This window comes from Scheffersomyces stipitis, chromosome 3, assembly GCF_000209165.1.
Source record: "Scheffersomyces stipitis CBS 6054 chromosome 3, complete sequence".
Classification (NCBI taxonomy): Eukaryota; Fungi; Ascomycota; class Pichiomycetes; order Serinales; family Debaryomycetaceae; genus Scheffersomyces; species Scheffersomyces stipitis.
The window spans coordinates 680,289-695,460 of NC_009043.1; the positions used below are offsets into that span (position 1 = coordinate 680,289).

The 15,172-nt window shown below is 39.8% G+C and overlaps 4 protein-coding genes across 4 annotated transcripts; 3 read left to right on the forward strand and 1 right to left on the reverse strand. All coding sequences in view use genetic code 12, as the record gives it.

Annotated features, from left to right (window-relative positions):
• Window positions 1-5: 5 nt before the first annotated feature.
• Window positions 6-2,597, forward strand: NAM2 (leucine--tRNA ligase; the record flags this gene model as incomplete). The annotated part of the gene is made up of 1 exon (XM_001383377.1): window positions 6-2,597. One exon carries the CDS (start codon window positions 6-8, stop codon window positions 2,595-2,597), a length of 2,592 nt encoding a protein of 863 aa, XP_001383414.2.
• Window positions 2,598-2,732: 135 nt separating this feature from the next.
• On the reverse strand, window positions 2,733-5,060 carry PICST_30689 (predicted protein; the record flags this gene model as incomplete). Its single annotated transcript, XM_001383729.1, has 1 exon — window positions 2,733-5,060. The coding sequence occupies one exon, from the start codon at window positions 5,058-5,060 to the stop codon at window positions 2,733-2,735; it is 2,328 nt and encodes a 775-aa protein (XP_001383766.2).
• Window positions 5,061-5,527: 467 nt separating this feature from the next.
• Window positions 5,528-10,276, forward strand: PICST_30690 (predicted protein; the record flags this gene model as incomplete). The annotated part of the gene is made up of 1 exon (XM_001383378.1): window positions 5,528-10,276. One exon carries the CDS (start codon window positions 5,528-5,530, stop codon window positions 10,274-10,276), a length of 4,749 nt encoding a protein of 1,582 aa, XP_001383415.2.
• A 330-nt stretch (window positions 10,277-10,606) lies between these two features.
• Window positions 10,607-15,055, forward strand: NSP2 (Nucleoskeletal protein). Its single transcript, XM_001383379.1, is given in 5 exon segments — window positions 10,607-11,401; window positions 11,420-11,543; window positions 11,556-13,595; window positions 13,743-13,863; window positions 14,161-15,055. The coding sequence occupies 5 exon segments, from the start codon at window positions 10,967-10,969 to the stop codon at window positions 14,498-14,500; spliced, it is 3,060 nt and encodes a 1,019-aa protein (XP_001383416.2). The 5' UTR covers window positions 10,607-10,966; the 3' UTR covers window positions 14,501-15,055.
• Window positions 15,056-15,172: the final 117 nt, after the last annotated feature.

Sequence of the window (15,172 nt, forward strand, 5' to 3'; positions counted from 1 at the left end):
TGTCTATGTTTCCATATCCATCTGGTATTCTTCATTTGGGCCATACAAGAGTGTACACTATTAGTGATGTAATAGCTAGATTCAAGAGGTTGAAAGGTTATAATGTGATACATCCAATGGGATGGGATGCGTTTGGATTACCCGCAGAAAATGCTGCTGTGGAAAGAGGCGTGAATCCTGCTGACTGGACAGAGAGAAATATCGACAAAATGAAGGAACAGATAGACTTCATGCTAGCCGATTTCGACTGGGACAGAGAGGTCACTACATGTTCGCCAGATTACTACAAGTGGACACAGAAGATATTCTTGTTACTTTTCGAAAACGGTCTAGCCTATAGAAAAGAAGCCCAGATCAACTGGGACCCCGTAGACCAGACAGTGTTAGCCAATGAACAAGTAGATTCAGAAGGTAAATCTTGGAGAAGTGGAGCACTAGTCGAGAAAAGAAACTTGGAACAGTGGTTTATAGGTATAACCAAGTATGCTTCTGAACTTAATCGAGACTTGGATTATTTGAAGGGATGGCCACAAAAGGTGAAGGCTATGCAACGGCACTGGATTGGAGAGTCACATGGTGCTGAAATCATCTTTCCCACCAATAACTCATCTCATCAAGAATTATCTGTTTTTACCTCTAGGCCAGATACGTTGTTCAGTGTACAGTTTTTGGCAATTTCCATAAATCATCCTTTAGCCAAGAAAGCTGCAGAATCAGATACTGCTCTCGCTGCCTTTATAAAAGAGTCATCTTCAGCTTCACCTGATTCTAAGGATGGATACTTGCTTCGAACAAAGGCGTCTATTCCTATTAATCCATTCAACGACAAGCAAGAAGTTTTTGATGTCCCTATCTATATTGCGCCCTATGTTTTGGATACATATGGTCATGGTGCTGTTATGGGTTGTCCAGCGCATGACGAAAGAGACTTCGACTTTTGGAAACTTCATAGTCCTGACAGTCAGATTGTGCAAGTTGTAGGACTTCAAGATGTAGAAGCTGCTAAGACAAGAGGCTTGGATCTGCCATTTACTGATAAAGCAGGTATTCTCTACGATTCATCTGTTTTAGAAGGTGGTTTAAAAGATTTGGGAGACTACCATGGAAAAACAACAAAACAGGCAGCTCATGATATTGTCAAGTCTTTGGAAAATCATGGTTGTGGATCTAAATCAACTCAGTTTAGAATCAGAGATTGGTTGATTAGTAGACAAAGATACTGGGGAGCACCTATTCCGATAGTCCACTGTGATAGTTGCGGGCCTGTAGCGGTTCCGGATGAACAGCTTCCTGTATTATTACCAAAAGTTAGTGGCTCTAGTTTTGGGAAAGGTAATCCTTTAGACAAGCTTGAAAGCTTTGTTGAAACATCTTGTCCCTCGTGTGGTGCTCAAGCTCGTAGAGAAACTGATACCATGGATACATTCATGGACTCATCTTGGTATTTCTTCCGTTATTTGGATTCTCAAAACGAGAAGATGCCTTTTGGTCATGATGTTACTACCAAAAACATGCCTGTAGATATGTACATTGGAGGCGTAGAACATGCTATTTTGCATTTACTATATTCCAGATTCATCTCCAAATTTCTTGGAGATGTTGGTTTGTGGAACGGCAAGGAAGTGCATAACGAGCCTATTAAGAGATTGGTTACGCAGGGCATGGTCCAGGGGAGAACATTCACAGATCCCGACACAGGAAGATTCTTGAAGCCAGAGGAGGTGAGTACTCTATCTAGAGAACCTACTGTTATTGCTACTGGCAAGGTACCTAAGGTTTCATATGAAAAGATGTCAAAATCTAAATACAATGGTGTAGACCCAGAAGAATGCATTAAGCAGTATGGTGCTGATTCAATCAGAGCCCACATGCTTTTCCAAGCCCCAGTCTCAGATGAACTCAACTGGAATGAAGAACAAATCCAGGGCGTTCAGCGTTGGTTAAGAAAAGTCATTTCTCTAGAAGAAACGATCTCTAGGTTAGCACTTGAAAGAAAGACTTATAGTGGAGTCGATACTTTCAAGCTTGAGAACTTTGAACTTTGTGGTGTTCATCATGACGTGTTAGAGGTTAGTCAAAATGAATTCAACTTATTGAGTGATGTTCAACGTTATATTCAGCGTATTGCAAATTCCATTGAAGTTGAATTATCCTTCAACACCGTGATTTCAGACTTGATGAAATTAACCAATGCAATCATTGCTGCATCTAAGCCAGGAGAAGATGTAAATTATGAGATACTCCTAGATTCTTATAGGAAATTATTGATTATTTTGAGTCCTATCACACCCTGTACTGCCGAAGAGTGCTGGGAAAGGTTGAATTCCAATTTAGAATTAGAGTGCAAATCTATCTTTCACGAAAGGTACCCTACCCACCAAAAAATTGAATCTCCATTTACAAAATATAATGTCTTTGTTAACGGCAGAGCTAGGCATTCTTTCGAGGCCTTGAAGCTGTTGGCGGAGAAGAGTGAAGCTGAAATTTTATCGCATATTCTTAAATATGATGATGTTTCGAAATTTGTTGCAGTGGAAAGGATCCAAAAAGTAATTACGAAACCAGGTATGATTAGTATTGTCATGACAAAAATCTAGAAATACTTGTATATATTTATAAATAACGACTTGTACATAGTCTTCAAAATTAACGTCTATTATGGTTATATATGCAAGGTCTATATTGTACACTATTTACAGTAGTTTGATGTCTCTATGTATAAGTTAATTCCCTTAGTATCCCCTTTGCATCACGTACCTCTTGTAATCCTTTCTTCTGATTTTACCTTCATAAGTCAATTGTGCCCTTCTTGCGATACTGCGCACAGTCTGGGCCACATTGGTATTTCCTTGTCTAATAGCAGCTGACTTCAAGACATCAAGCTCTTTCCAGGTCCATCTAAATTGATATTCCGTACTCTTCAACACTGCCAAAGCATCTTCAAGTAAATTAAGTTCTGTCAAGGTTCGAACCATTTGAGTAGCAAATTGGAAATCAAGCTTATCTTTTTCGGTTCTTGGTAATTTCTTAAAGGTTTCAGTTTTTCTAAATTTTCCTCTTTCCTGCCAGATTCTATTGGCAAAGTTGTAGTTATTGAATTTTCCAGCTGCCTTCAACGCAACCACATATGTTAATGAGACTCTAGGAGTTCTTTTGCTCTGAATGGACTTCAAAATAGGTGATTTTACTATGGAAGTTTCGTCGTATTTCTCATGAGCTGATGATTTCTGTGTCAAAAAGTCAGTAGTTTCTACAACTACGTCTGGTTCTTCTATAACAACTCCTGACAAGACATTGTTAATTTTTTCATCAAGGAATGTTGACCCCTCCATCCTGTCGATGAAATCACTCAATGTTCCTCTTTCACTGGCGATGTTTAAGTATGAAGTCGTGCTTTCACTATTGATAAGCTCCGAGTTATTCAAACAAGCATGTGCCCAAATTGCACTGGATTCCGCCATAATTTGCTCTTTAGTTGTGAGCTCGTTAAAGGGAAGAAAAGGGAACTGATTAGTGGGGTCAGAAATTCCTGATCTATCAATTACGTTAAATCTAAATTTTCTTCCTTTTTCATCTGCATTAATCAAAAATGGTTCCCCTAAATCATCACTCAAACGGGCTTTAGAATACGCCAATAATAAGAAATTGAACGACCTCAATGAAACAGTATTATCTTTTAAAAGTCTTGAATACAATGCCCTGGTTAAAGCAAGATCACCGTCCCTAGACGACAAATAGAGCATATACTCATAAGTAGGCAATGTCGGGGTCCAGTTGTTTCTATTAATTTCAAATATGAAATCCCAACTTTTGAATTTAAAGGCCTCTCTTGAAGCACAACCTCGAGCTAAAGCCACCATGATTTGTTGATTAGGTTCGATTTTTTCGGTTATCATTTCTCGGTATATATCTATCGCTTTTTCGATATCGTCATTGTTCACATATGAAACAATGATATCTTGATATGCTCGTGTTCCAGGTTTATATACTTCTTTTTGAAATCTCATTGTATCGAATATTTCTACTGCTTGTTTGTGATCTCTAGCCTTGTAGACACAAGTGGCTAGTATATTTGTGAGAGCCATACCTGATATCTCGATTTTGTGTAGTTTCATCTCTGATAAGAGATCTTGAATTCTATTTATATTTCCGTTTTTTCCATATGCTTGCACCATAACTTCGCAGGTCCTCTTAGGCAACTTTCCTTTCTTCAATTTTCTGATTCTCTTGCAGTAGTTTTCCAAGATTTGAATTACTTGGTTGGGCACAGCTGATCCCAGTGCCAAACTGGCTATGTACAAGTTCAATATTTTGGCAGTCTTTGGTATCTTTGCCTCCTTCAAAAGCTGGTCGACTTTAGGAATAACCTTTTGCAACTCCGAAGCTGGAATCTTTGTAAGAAAGTCTACTACTGTTGTGTAGGGTAAATCTTTGAAACCTCTGTCAGCCTTGAGTTGGTCAAGTACAAGGGTCCAGTTTTGATTAGTTTCCGAAACCAAATATCTGAGAGCCAAGCCCAATCTCTTTGCTATTTCTTCTGGAATAGGAGTTGCAGGAACAATAAACGCATTCTGTTCCATAACGAATTCGGATTCTTCTTTCTCTATATGAGTAGTTACAGTTTCAGGTTCTGGAATATTAGTTCGAACTGTTGCTACATGTTGAGACTTAGTGACTTTTACTACATCTTCAACACTTTTGAGTTTTTTGATTTCATCTGAGGGAACAGGAATTTTGGCTATCTTGGATAGTTCCTGTTTCTGCTTTACTAATTGAGACACTTTCTTAGTGAGAGCACGTAGATCTTCGATTCTTTTGCGTGTCTTAAGCTCATCATATTTGATTTTACGTTGAAAATCGTCGTCCAAAGTCTTTCTAGCTCTTTCGGTTGAGGAATCGTTATGATTTGGAAGATTTGATATGGGCGAAAGAGAATGAGAAGGTGATTTTCTATCGTGTGAGCTTATGAAAATGGTTCGTATGGGCCCAAAACTACCACTAGAAGTACGGACAGAGTTACCAACTTGCAGAAATCGTACTGTACGGGCATATCGGAGCATTTCAGATCTTCTATGGCAAAAGTGAAGGATAGTGGAATAGCAAAATATTGAAGAGTTGCAGTCAAAAAAAAATAACTATGGAAAGGAAGTGAAAAGTTCAGAAGCGATGTCGCGCGACATAATTACAGAGAAGAGATGTATGGGGAACTTATGGACATGTTCAACGAATATGAACAAAAAGTGACGAAGACTTAAATCTGCAAATATTCCTTTTGGACTACATTAGAGGAATTGCTGGAAAGAACTATAACCAGTAGTACATCGTCCACAAATATAGCACCATATATATAAATCCAGCTTCCCGGGTAGTTTATGTCGCAGCATTGAACGACATTTTTACTCCATATTCGCAATACTCATTTATCGGTCTGGCATCTGCTACACTACTATAATTAAACATGTTTCAACACTTCATTATTGGCTTGTACCTCCACTTTTTTTCTTTTTGTAATATCTATTCATAGCCAATGTCGTTAGGTTCGGGAGCTGGATCCGGAACAAGGTCCCGGTCGGCTACTTTAACTGGAAGATCGGGCCGAGGGAATATCACAGCAGACTCCACGATGATTTCTGCGACCAGCGTAGGCGCTGGGGCTCCATCAAATATCGCTGGGGCTCCCGGAGGAATTCTGGGAAGCTTTCCACATGACATACCTCCGGATTTGGTGCTATTACTACAGAAACTCGAAGAGGATTTCACAGTAAATAAGACAATCGACCAATGGACATATATCAACCGTCGTGAAGAGATCATGCAATCGGTTACAAAACTTCACCAACAACAACAGGAGTTGCAGGAACAGCAAATAGACCCTGATCTGCTATCAAAGCCATTGTTTCCTCGAAAACTGGCAGAATTCTTGAAGGAACATAAATTTCTGCTGGAGAAACTAGTAGACGTTTTGGCCGGTAGGGCCAATACATATACTGCAGAGCAGGCTTTTTTAGTGCTTGACTCAAAGGGAAAGGAAGTCAATTCTATCTCCTGGGAAAAACTCTACTTGAAATCTGTGAAAATAGCTTCTGAAATCCGGCACAAGTCTACATTGAAAAATGGAGACACTGTCGTGTTGCTTTATAAGGATGGAGAAGTAGTAGAATTCGTTGTAGCTTTTCTCGGTTGTATCATGTCAGGTGTAACAGCTATTCCCATTCATCAGGACATATCTATTCATGAAGTTTTGGACATTATCAACTTAACTGGCACCAAACTTGTGCTCTATTCAGAAGTAGTAGCTAAAGAACTTGATCGTCTCAATGCTCAAAGTCAGAGAATAAACTGGCCCCCTAAACTTTTACGATGGAGGACGACTGAATTTGGGTCCGCAAAGAAGTCTGAACTTTCCCACTGGCTTTCGCGAGAGAACCAGAAGAAAATCGACTTGTCCAAGACGCAGCTAGCATACGTAGAATTCTCCAGATCTCCGGTAGGAGAATTGCGAGGAATTGCGCTCAGTTACAGAACTATATTGCATCAGATGAACTGCCTTAATGTGTCATTACTGAGTTTGCCTGATTCTGGAGGCGGTCTTCAGCGAAGTTATAAAGAATACAAGAGAAACAAGAAAGTAGTTTTAGCTACTCTTGATATCCGATTTTCCATCGGATTAATTCTTGGAGTCTTATTTACAATCTACTCTGGTAATGTTCTCATATGGGCACCTCAGAGAGTGATGGAAATTCAGGGTTTATATGCCAACATTATTACCAAGTGTCGTGCTTCGTTGTTGCTAGCTGACTATATTGGTTTGAAAAGAGTTACCTATGATTACCAGCAATCTCCCAACGCCACGAGGTATTTTTCAAAAACACAGAGAGTTGATTTTTCCAGTGTAAAGTGGGTCTTGGTCAATGCATTAACCATTGATGGAGAATTCATGGAAATCTTGGCTCTGAGATACTTGAGGCCTTTGGGATGTCAGCATCCGCAGAATGCCATTATACCTATGTTGACTTTAAGTGAATATGGTGGAATGGTGATATCATTAAGAGACTGGATTGGAGGAAGAGATAAAATGGGCTTGGCTAATACTTCAGAGGAAGATGACGCAAACTTCAACGACTTATCTGCTGTTCTAATTGACAAAGAAGCGTTATCCAGAAATCTTGTCACTATTCTAGATACAAATCCTCTAGCTTCAGACGAAGTTCCACACAACGCATTGCGTGTTGATGCCTTTGGATACCCTTTGCCAGACGCTACACTAGCAGTAGTGAACCCAGAACTGTCTATCTTAGTACGTAAAGGAGAACTAGGAGAAATATGGATAGATAGTCCTTGTTTATCAGGAGGGTTTTATGGATTGAGGAACGAGTCGAAACTGATTTTCCACGCCAAATGTCGTGATGCTAACGGTATGCTTGAGATGGATTTCTTGAGAACAGGTTTACTTGGATTCGCTCACAACGGTAAGGTGTTTGTTCTTGGGTTGTATGAAGATAGAATTAGGCAAAGAGTCAGTTGGATTGACCAAAAATTGTATCAGAAGTTGAACAGAGACTTGGTCATTGGGAACGGTTCGAGATACCATTATTCTTCTCATTTATTGGCTACGTTGGCCAGTGAAGTGAGACAAGTCTATGACTGTACGATTTTTGATGTTTTCATTGGCAATGAATACTTACCTGTAGCTATCGTGGAAGCTGAAGTTGTACGTAAGCTAGTGGATGACTCAGGTAATATTGAACCAAATGCCAATAGTGGTTCGTCTAGTACAAACAAGCCAGGAGAAGGCGAAGTTCAATTCAATGCCCTTCCACATAACGAACCTGTTTTGAACACGATTGCCCAGAACTGTTTCGATACATTGTACAAGAGACACTACTTGAGGTTGTATTGTGTTGTTGTGGTGGATATCGATACGTTACCGAAGATCATGAGGAGTGGAGGCAGAGAAATTGCCAACATGCTTTGTAAGAAGAGGTTCTTAGAAGGAAGTTTGAAAGCTGAATTCGTGAAATTCTTTGTACGCAAATCAATAAGTATGGTTCCTCATGGTGAAGACGTCATTGGTGGCATTTGGTCGCCATATGTTTCTGAGTTGAGAAATGTAGCATTACAAAAGTTTCCAAACCAATTTTCGACTATTGACTACCGTGAGAAATCTCTCGATGACAAGACTGGAGCTCCTTTGACGGATTTTAAAACAATTGTAGATATCTTGAAATTCAGAGTTGCCAGTTCTGGAGACTCTGTTGCGTTCCAGAATACTGATAGTTCAGGAAAGGGTTCTAAACCGTTGACTTGGAAAAAGTTCGAACATCGCGTCTACGCCGTCTGCAGTTACCTTATTGAGAAGACCAATGTGAAGCCAGGTCAATACGTCATATTGATGTATTCATTGTCGGAAGAGTTCGTTGTTGCCGTATACGCCTGTTTGATTTGTGGTATCATTCCAATTCCCATGTTGCCATTTGATTCCAACAGGATCGGCGAAGATTTCCCTGCCTTTGTTGGTGTTATTCGTGATTTCGATGTGAGTGAGATTTTAGTAAATGATGAAGTGGAAAAATTCTTGAAGAATGGCCCAGTTGCCGATTCATTGAAGAAGATAGCTCATCGCAAGTCCAAGATTGTCATCAAGAATACATTGAAATTAACCAAGGTATCCAACATAGCTTCCTTAAATTCTAAGGTGGCCAAGTATCAGGCAGCAGTAAACTTCAGAGATGAGAATACTACAGCTTTGGTTTGGTTGAATTTCACATCTGATCACTATAGAGTGGGTGCCACGTTGAGTCACAAGAACATTATTGGTATCTGTAAAGTTTTTAAAGAAACGTGTAACTTATCTTCCAAATCAGCTATTGTTGGATGTGTTCGTCATTCTTCGGGAATTGGCTTTATTCAATCTGCTTTACTTGGAGTGTTTTTGGGTACCACAACTTATCTCACGTCACCATTCAGTTATGCTGCCAATCCACTTGCTTTTTTCTTATCCCTTGCTCGTTGCAAGGTTAAAGACGTTTTTGTGACGGAACAGATGTTGAAGTATGCCGCAGTCAAGTTTACACCCAAGGGTTTCAATTTGACAAACTTGAAGAACATGATGATCAGTACTGAAAATCGAGTTGAAATAGACTTACTTAGAAAGATTGCTAAGGTATTTCAACCTACAAAGTTGAGTGCTGCATCGATGTCAACTGTGTACAACCATTACTTCAATCCTATCATTGCAACTAGATCATACATGACAGTAGCTCCGGTGGACCTTTTCTTAGACCCAATAGCTTTAAGGCAGGGGTATGTTTCTGTGGTGAATCAAGCCGAAGTTCCAAACGCATTACATATACAAGACTCTGGAATGGTTCCAGTTTGTACTGAAATCGCCATTGTGAATCCAGAAACAAAGAGAATATGCAAGGAAGGCGAATTTGGAGAAATATGGGTTTGTTCTGAAGCCAACTTGACCTCTTTCACCAATGGTCCCAAGGGCCCTGTAGACAAGTTTAGCGATATCCAGTTCAACGGAATTATAGCTGATGGAGACCCCAACGTAGTTTATTTGAGAACGGGAGATTTGGGGTTCTTACACCATATATCAATTACCAAGAATGGAGGTGACCCCAACGACAATAATGATATCACATCGTTCCAGCCACTTTTTGTATTGGGCAAGATAGCAGATACTTTTGAAGTTATGGGTTTGCACTACTTCCCGATCGATATTGAAAACACTATCGAATCTTGTCATGCAGACATGTTCAAGAATGGCTCATGTATCTTCAAGTGTGCCGATTACACTGTGGTTGTATGTGAATCCAAGAGACATAGATATTTTGCCTCTCTTGTTCCCTTGATTGTCAACACTGTTTTGAGTAAACATCACATAGTAGTTGATATTGTGGCCTTCATCAGAAAGGGCGAATTTCCTATTTCCAGGTTGGGTACCAAACAAAGAGCCAGAATTGTCGATGCGTGGGTTCAAGGAGTTATTCCTATTATTGCTTCGTATGGTGTAAATTATGGAGAGAATAGTATGATCAAGTTGGTGAAAGAAATCGACGTTGTTGCCAGAGACCACCCAATCACGGGTTTAAAGAATCCAGCTTTATCGTACTACGATACTGATCTTGAAGAGATAGAGGATGTATTTGACGACAATCGGGAAGGTTTAGTTTTGAATGATGGCAAATTTCCCGAGGGGGTTGACAGAAGAGCAGAGTTTTCTGTGGGGAACTACAGCACCAGCACGAAATCAGAAAGTACTAGCTAGTTTTAATGTCCTCTATAGGTAATTTTGATGATTTTAATGATACATTCAAGATGTAGAAAGAGCAAAGAACTTCGCAAAATTAGAAAGGGTAGTAAAATCGTATTGGTCATTGTAAGATTAGTAATTACGTTTATATAAACAGCAGATTATAACAAACATGTTGTAGATGTCCATCATACCCAGTACTAATTCTATGTCGCAATGGTGTCAATTCTGTGTCAAAAACTGCATCCTTCTGTGAAGGAAAATGCTACAAAGATTTTTGCTCAGCTAAAGATTCAAGATTCAAATATTCAATTATCAACAAATCCAACAGATTCACAAACGTGGAACCAGTCAACTATCTACAAATTCCGAGTATAGCATATTTGCGTGGATTGTCTATCCGGGTAATACTAAAAATTTGGTTAGAAATTATCAATATTACTCAGATCGTGATTTATTTCATTCTCATCTCGAGCTGTCCCTTGAAACAGACAAAGAAAAACTACATCACAGAAACTCGTTTATAGACTAATACCTGAATTTGTGATTTTGTTTCCTATTATTCTAGTTGTCGATTGAGTGTTGCTGTTCGTATCATCTAATTGCTTATAGTATCTATTGTTGATCATCTAACCAAATAGTAAGTGAAATTTACTATTTTGACATCTACACTGACACTGAAATTCTATTGTTGTCGATTTCATTATGTCCTACAATCGAAATTCGATAAGCCCTACAACTGAGGTTTCTTCAGAAGAGACCAATTCCTCTAACACTTCCAATACAACTGCTCCGTTTGTGTCTACACTCAAGTCCATATACAACTACTTCAAAGACAAGGTTCCGCAAAGCAGTAGTTTCAAAGGGGTCAACACGAAGATTTCATTTCCAGGCTATTCTGACGTCAAAATGGTTGTGGACGAACCATTACTTCATAATTTCAGTTCTGAGAAAAGAAGAAGACTTTCAGCAGCTGCGCATTTGTCGAATGGATATGTTCCTCGTTCTTCCAGCTTGAAGAACAACTTGGGGCTCTACCAAAGTTATAGAAATAATATTCAGATCAACGAAGAAGAGAAGAATAACGATTTGGAAAGAAGACTCAGTACTTCTTACGGTGATGCCGTAGTGAAGAACACAGTTCCTCAGTATATAGAGGTTCCGCGTGTAGTCAATGGTTCCACGATCTCGCGTGACGAGTCACCTTTACATATTTTACCTTCTATGGAAAACGGTCTTCTTGCTATTGATATGGATTCTTCCACCACTGAAAGTTTGGATGGTAGATCAGAAGTTCTAATTGATCCAGAGTTCGCACCATTATATACAGATGATGAAGGAAACTTGGTGAGACCTCCTTTTATCAATTTGGATCCTAGAGAAAGATACCGTCTTCTTCAGTTGAAGAAGTCGATGCAAGCATCTGAAGCTTTACAAAGAAGAATGAAGTATATGGTTAATCCCAGTGAAACCGTTTCCAAAGCTATCAACCCTCAATCTAATATGGTTGAAACGTCTACACAAACTCATGATATCGCCTACGTAGATAAACTCTTGAAGTTCAAACAGAGAAGAATAGCGATCCCAAAGAGAATCAAGAAGGCTCATAGGCTCAAGAACACACAAGGCTATTTTGTTGGTGAGTTCTACTATGACGTAGACAAAATAGATGCAAACAACAAATCTTCCAACATGTTGAATGGCTATTTAGGAACAGTAAGTAAGCCGTCTTTTCATGACAACAAAACAGAAGAAAAATTTGAAAAGAGTACAACAAACGCTGATGAAAGTGAACCGTTCACGAAGTTTGGCAAGAGTAACGCTAGAGGACGTTTGGATGAAAAAATTTCGAACCAAAAAGATTTGAAGCTTGATTCTTCATACGTGGAAAAATCCAAGAAATACGCTGAAATCATCAAATTGAAAGAAGATACACCTGTGGATGAAAAGAAAAAAGAATCGCATTCGCTTGGTCCAAGCTCTGGGTTCAAGTTCAATATCAAAGGAGACCAATTAGATTCTATAATTAAGAAACGTGAAGATGACGATAAGTTGGTAAAACAGGCGAAATCCAAACTGGCTCAAATACCACTTGAACGGCAGAAACTGAAATCTGATATCAAATATTCCTTTGGTGCACAGAAAGACAAAACTGCTCACAGCAAGATTGAAAACCCAACGTTGCCCACCTTAACATTCGGGAAGAATGAAGGAAAGAAAGAAGGTTCTCTACTGTCGTCAAGTAAGAATCCAGCACCTGCACCTATTAACTTAGGTAAGAAGGAAGAAATATCTGATCCAAGACCAAAATTTGCATTCGGTGAATCAAAACCAACTGAAGTCACAAAGCCTTCCTTATTTGGAAAATCTAGTGGAACAAGAGAATTTTCATTTGGTGCACAAAAGACTGATGACGACAAATCTTCTAAACCAGCCATATTATTCGGCTCAATAAATAAAGATGATGCTGCCAAAGCACCTGCATTCTCGTTTGGGTTATCAAAGGACGGATTACCCGACGACAAGCAAGATAAGCCAACTCCCTCTATTGGATCTGGAAAGGAAACGGATCAAGGGTCTAGAAAGCGAAGCGAAGAAACATCTGCATTTTCTTTTGGGCAAAAGAAAGACGAAACTACGTCTGCTCTGAGTCTCTTTGGAAATATCTCTAGCAAAAACGGAGAACCAAAATCTGATAAGCACTTCTTATCTAGCGGTGCGGAAAAGAAAGAAATAACACCAAAGTCGACATTCACATTTGGTGATAAAAATACACCCCCTACTTTGTCATTAGAAAAGGAGAAGAAGGATCAAATTATTTTTAGTAAACCAGATGAAAATTCCACCGATAAGCCAGCATTTTCATTTGGAGCACCAATCTCAGAAAAGAAGACTGAAGGCTTTACATTTGGAGCACCAAGCTCAGAGAAGAAGACTGAAGGCTTTACATTTGGAGCACCAAGCTCAGAGAAGAAGACTGAAGGCTTTACATTTGGAGCACCAAGCTCAGAGAAGAAGACTGAAGGCTTTACATTTGGAGCTCCAAGTTCGGAGAAGAAATCTGAAGGCTTTACATTTGGAGCTCCAAGTTCGGAGAAGAAATCTGAAGGCTTTACATTTGGAGCTCCAAGTGCAGAAAAGAAGACCGAAGGCTTTACTTTCGGAGCTCCAAGCACAGAGAAAAAGACTGAAGGCATTACATTTGGATCTGAGAAACCAGCAAAATCATCTATTTTTGGAGATTCAACTGGAGCACCAAAATTTTCATTTGGTAATGTTGACAAACCACAAGAAACTAAAGCCTCTGCTGCAATGACTGGATCAACATCTTTAGGTACTACTACGCCTTCATTAAGTAAACAGACATCTCCTGCGTTTTCGTTTGGTTCTGCTGCTGATGATACGGAAAAGGAAGAATCTCGGGGTAAAAGAACCAGACCTGCATTTTCCTTTGATTCTACTGCTGCTACAACTCCAGCAGCTAAGCCAACATTTTCTTTGGGTGAATCTAATTCAACTCCTAAATCTGGCTTCTCTTTTGCTGCTACTGCTAAAGCTGCCACTCCTGTAACTACATTTGGCACTGGTACACCACAAAACTCGTTTGGCTTTTCGCAGCTGTCGATTCCAAATTCGAACTCTAACTTCAAATTTGCTCCCGGAATAACACCTACTGGCGGTGCCAGTGGAGGTTTCAAGTTTGGAGCTGCTGCAGCTCCAAGTTTTGGTAGTAGCAGCAATATTAATAATTCTAGCAATACTGGCTTGAATGGAGGACTAAGTAGATCTGCTACACCTACGTTCTCGTTTGGTAATGCTAACGCAACCGCTAATCCTGCCGCTGCTTCAACGAACACGGCTGCTGCTAATCCTGCTGCTATTTTTGGACAATCTTCAAGTGTTCCACAGTTCAGTTTTGGAGCTCCTACCAGCAAAGAAGCTACGCCAGATCCCGCATCCGTATTTGGTATGAACAATAGCAATGCCAATATGGGAAGCAGAGAAGCCACCCCGTTTGCGTTTGGAACGGGAACCGGTGTCAGCAACCCAGCCTCTGTGTTTGGTAACCCTGGCAATGCTATCAGCATGCCAGCACCCACGGCTGGATTTGGTGGAACTCCAGCATTTGCGTTTGGAGGTGTCAATGGCGGTGCAGGAGGATCTTTGGCTCCCAACCAAACACCTACTCCACCTTTGCAGGGCCGAATGATTGCGCGCATGCGACAGAGAAGAAGATAAGAGTAGTGGGGTACATGGAAGTGCTAGAGAATAGAACAAGGTTAGAGTAATAAGCGAGGTACGATATAGAACACAATGTCGTACAAAATGTAGATGATTACGCTAAAAATATCGACAGTGTAACACACTTGACCCCAGTGGATAGGCAGAGACTCCAGAGATACAAAGAAAGTTAATCCTTGCTCAGATGACTTTTATGCGATAAAGACATTGTATTCGAGATTTGAATTGAATTTAGGCATTATTCAAAGTGGAATTTAGGCATTCTGTCAAGTTGGTTCTCCACGCTTTAGTCATATGGAGAAGTTAGATACCGGCAATAGTTTCAGATGAAGGCGACATGTGACATAACTGTCATGTGAAGGTTTTGATTACCCCGATCATCAGTTTTGCAAGCAGGAAAACCCACTATTTCCTAATGGGGCAACTTTATGGGGGTGGAGCTGGGACGGTTGAATTTAAGGAATTGCCAGAGGAGTGGGCAGTTGAATGGAGTAGATGAAACTAGTTCCAGTCATTGACAATACAGTTAGGTAGTAATAAATATGAAAGTGTTGAGTTTAACCGTAGTCAGAATTTCCTTTTCAAATAAAGTTCAACATTTTTTCGCTAGCGAATTTTTCAAATTTTTCAACCGGTGAGAGTGAAAAATCAAGGAGCCGAAAAATTCAC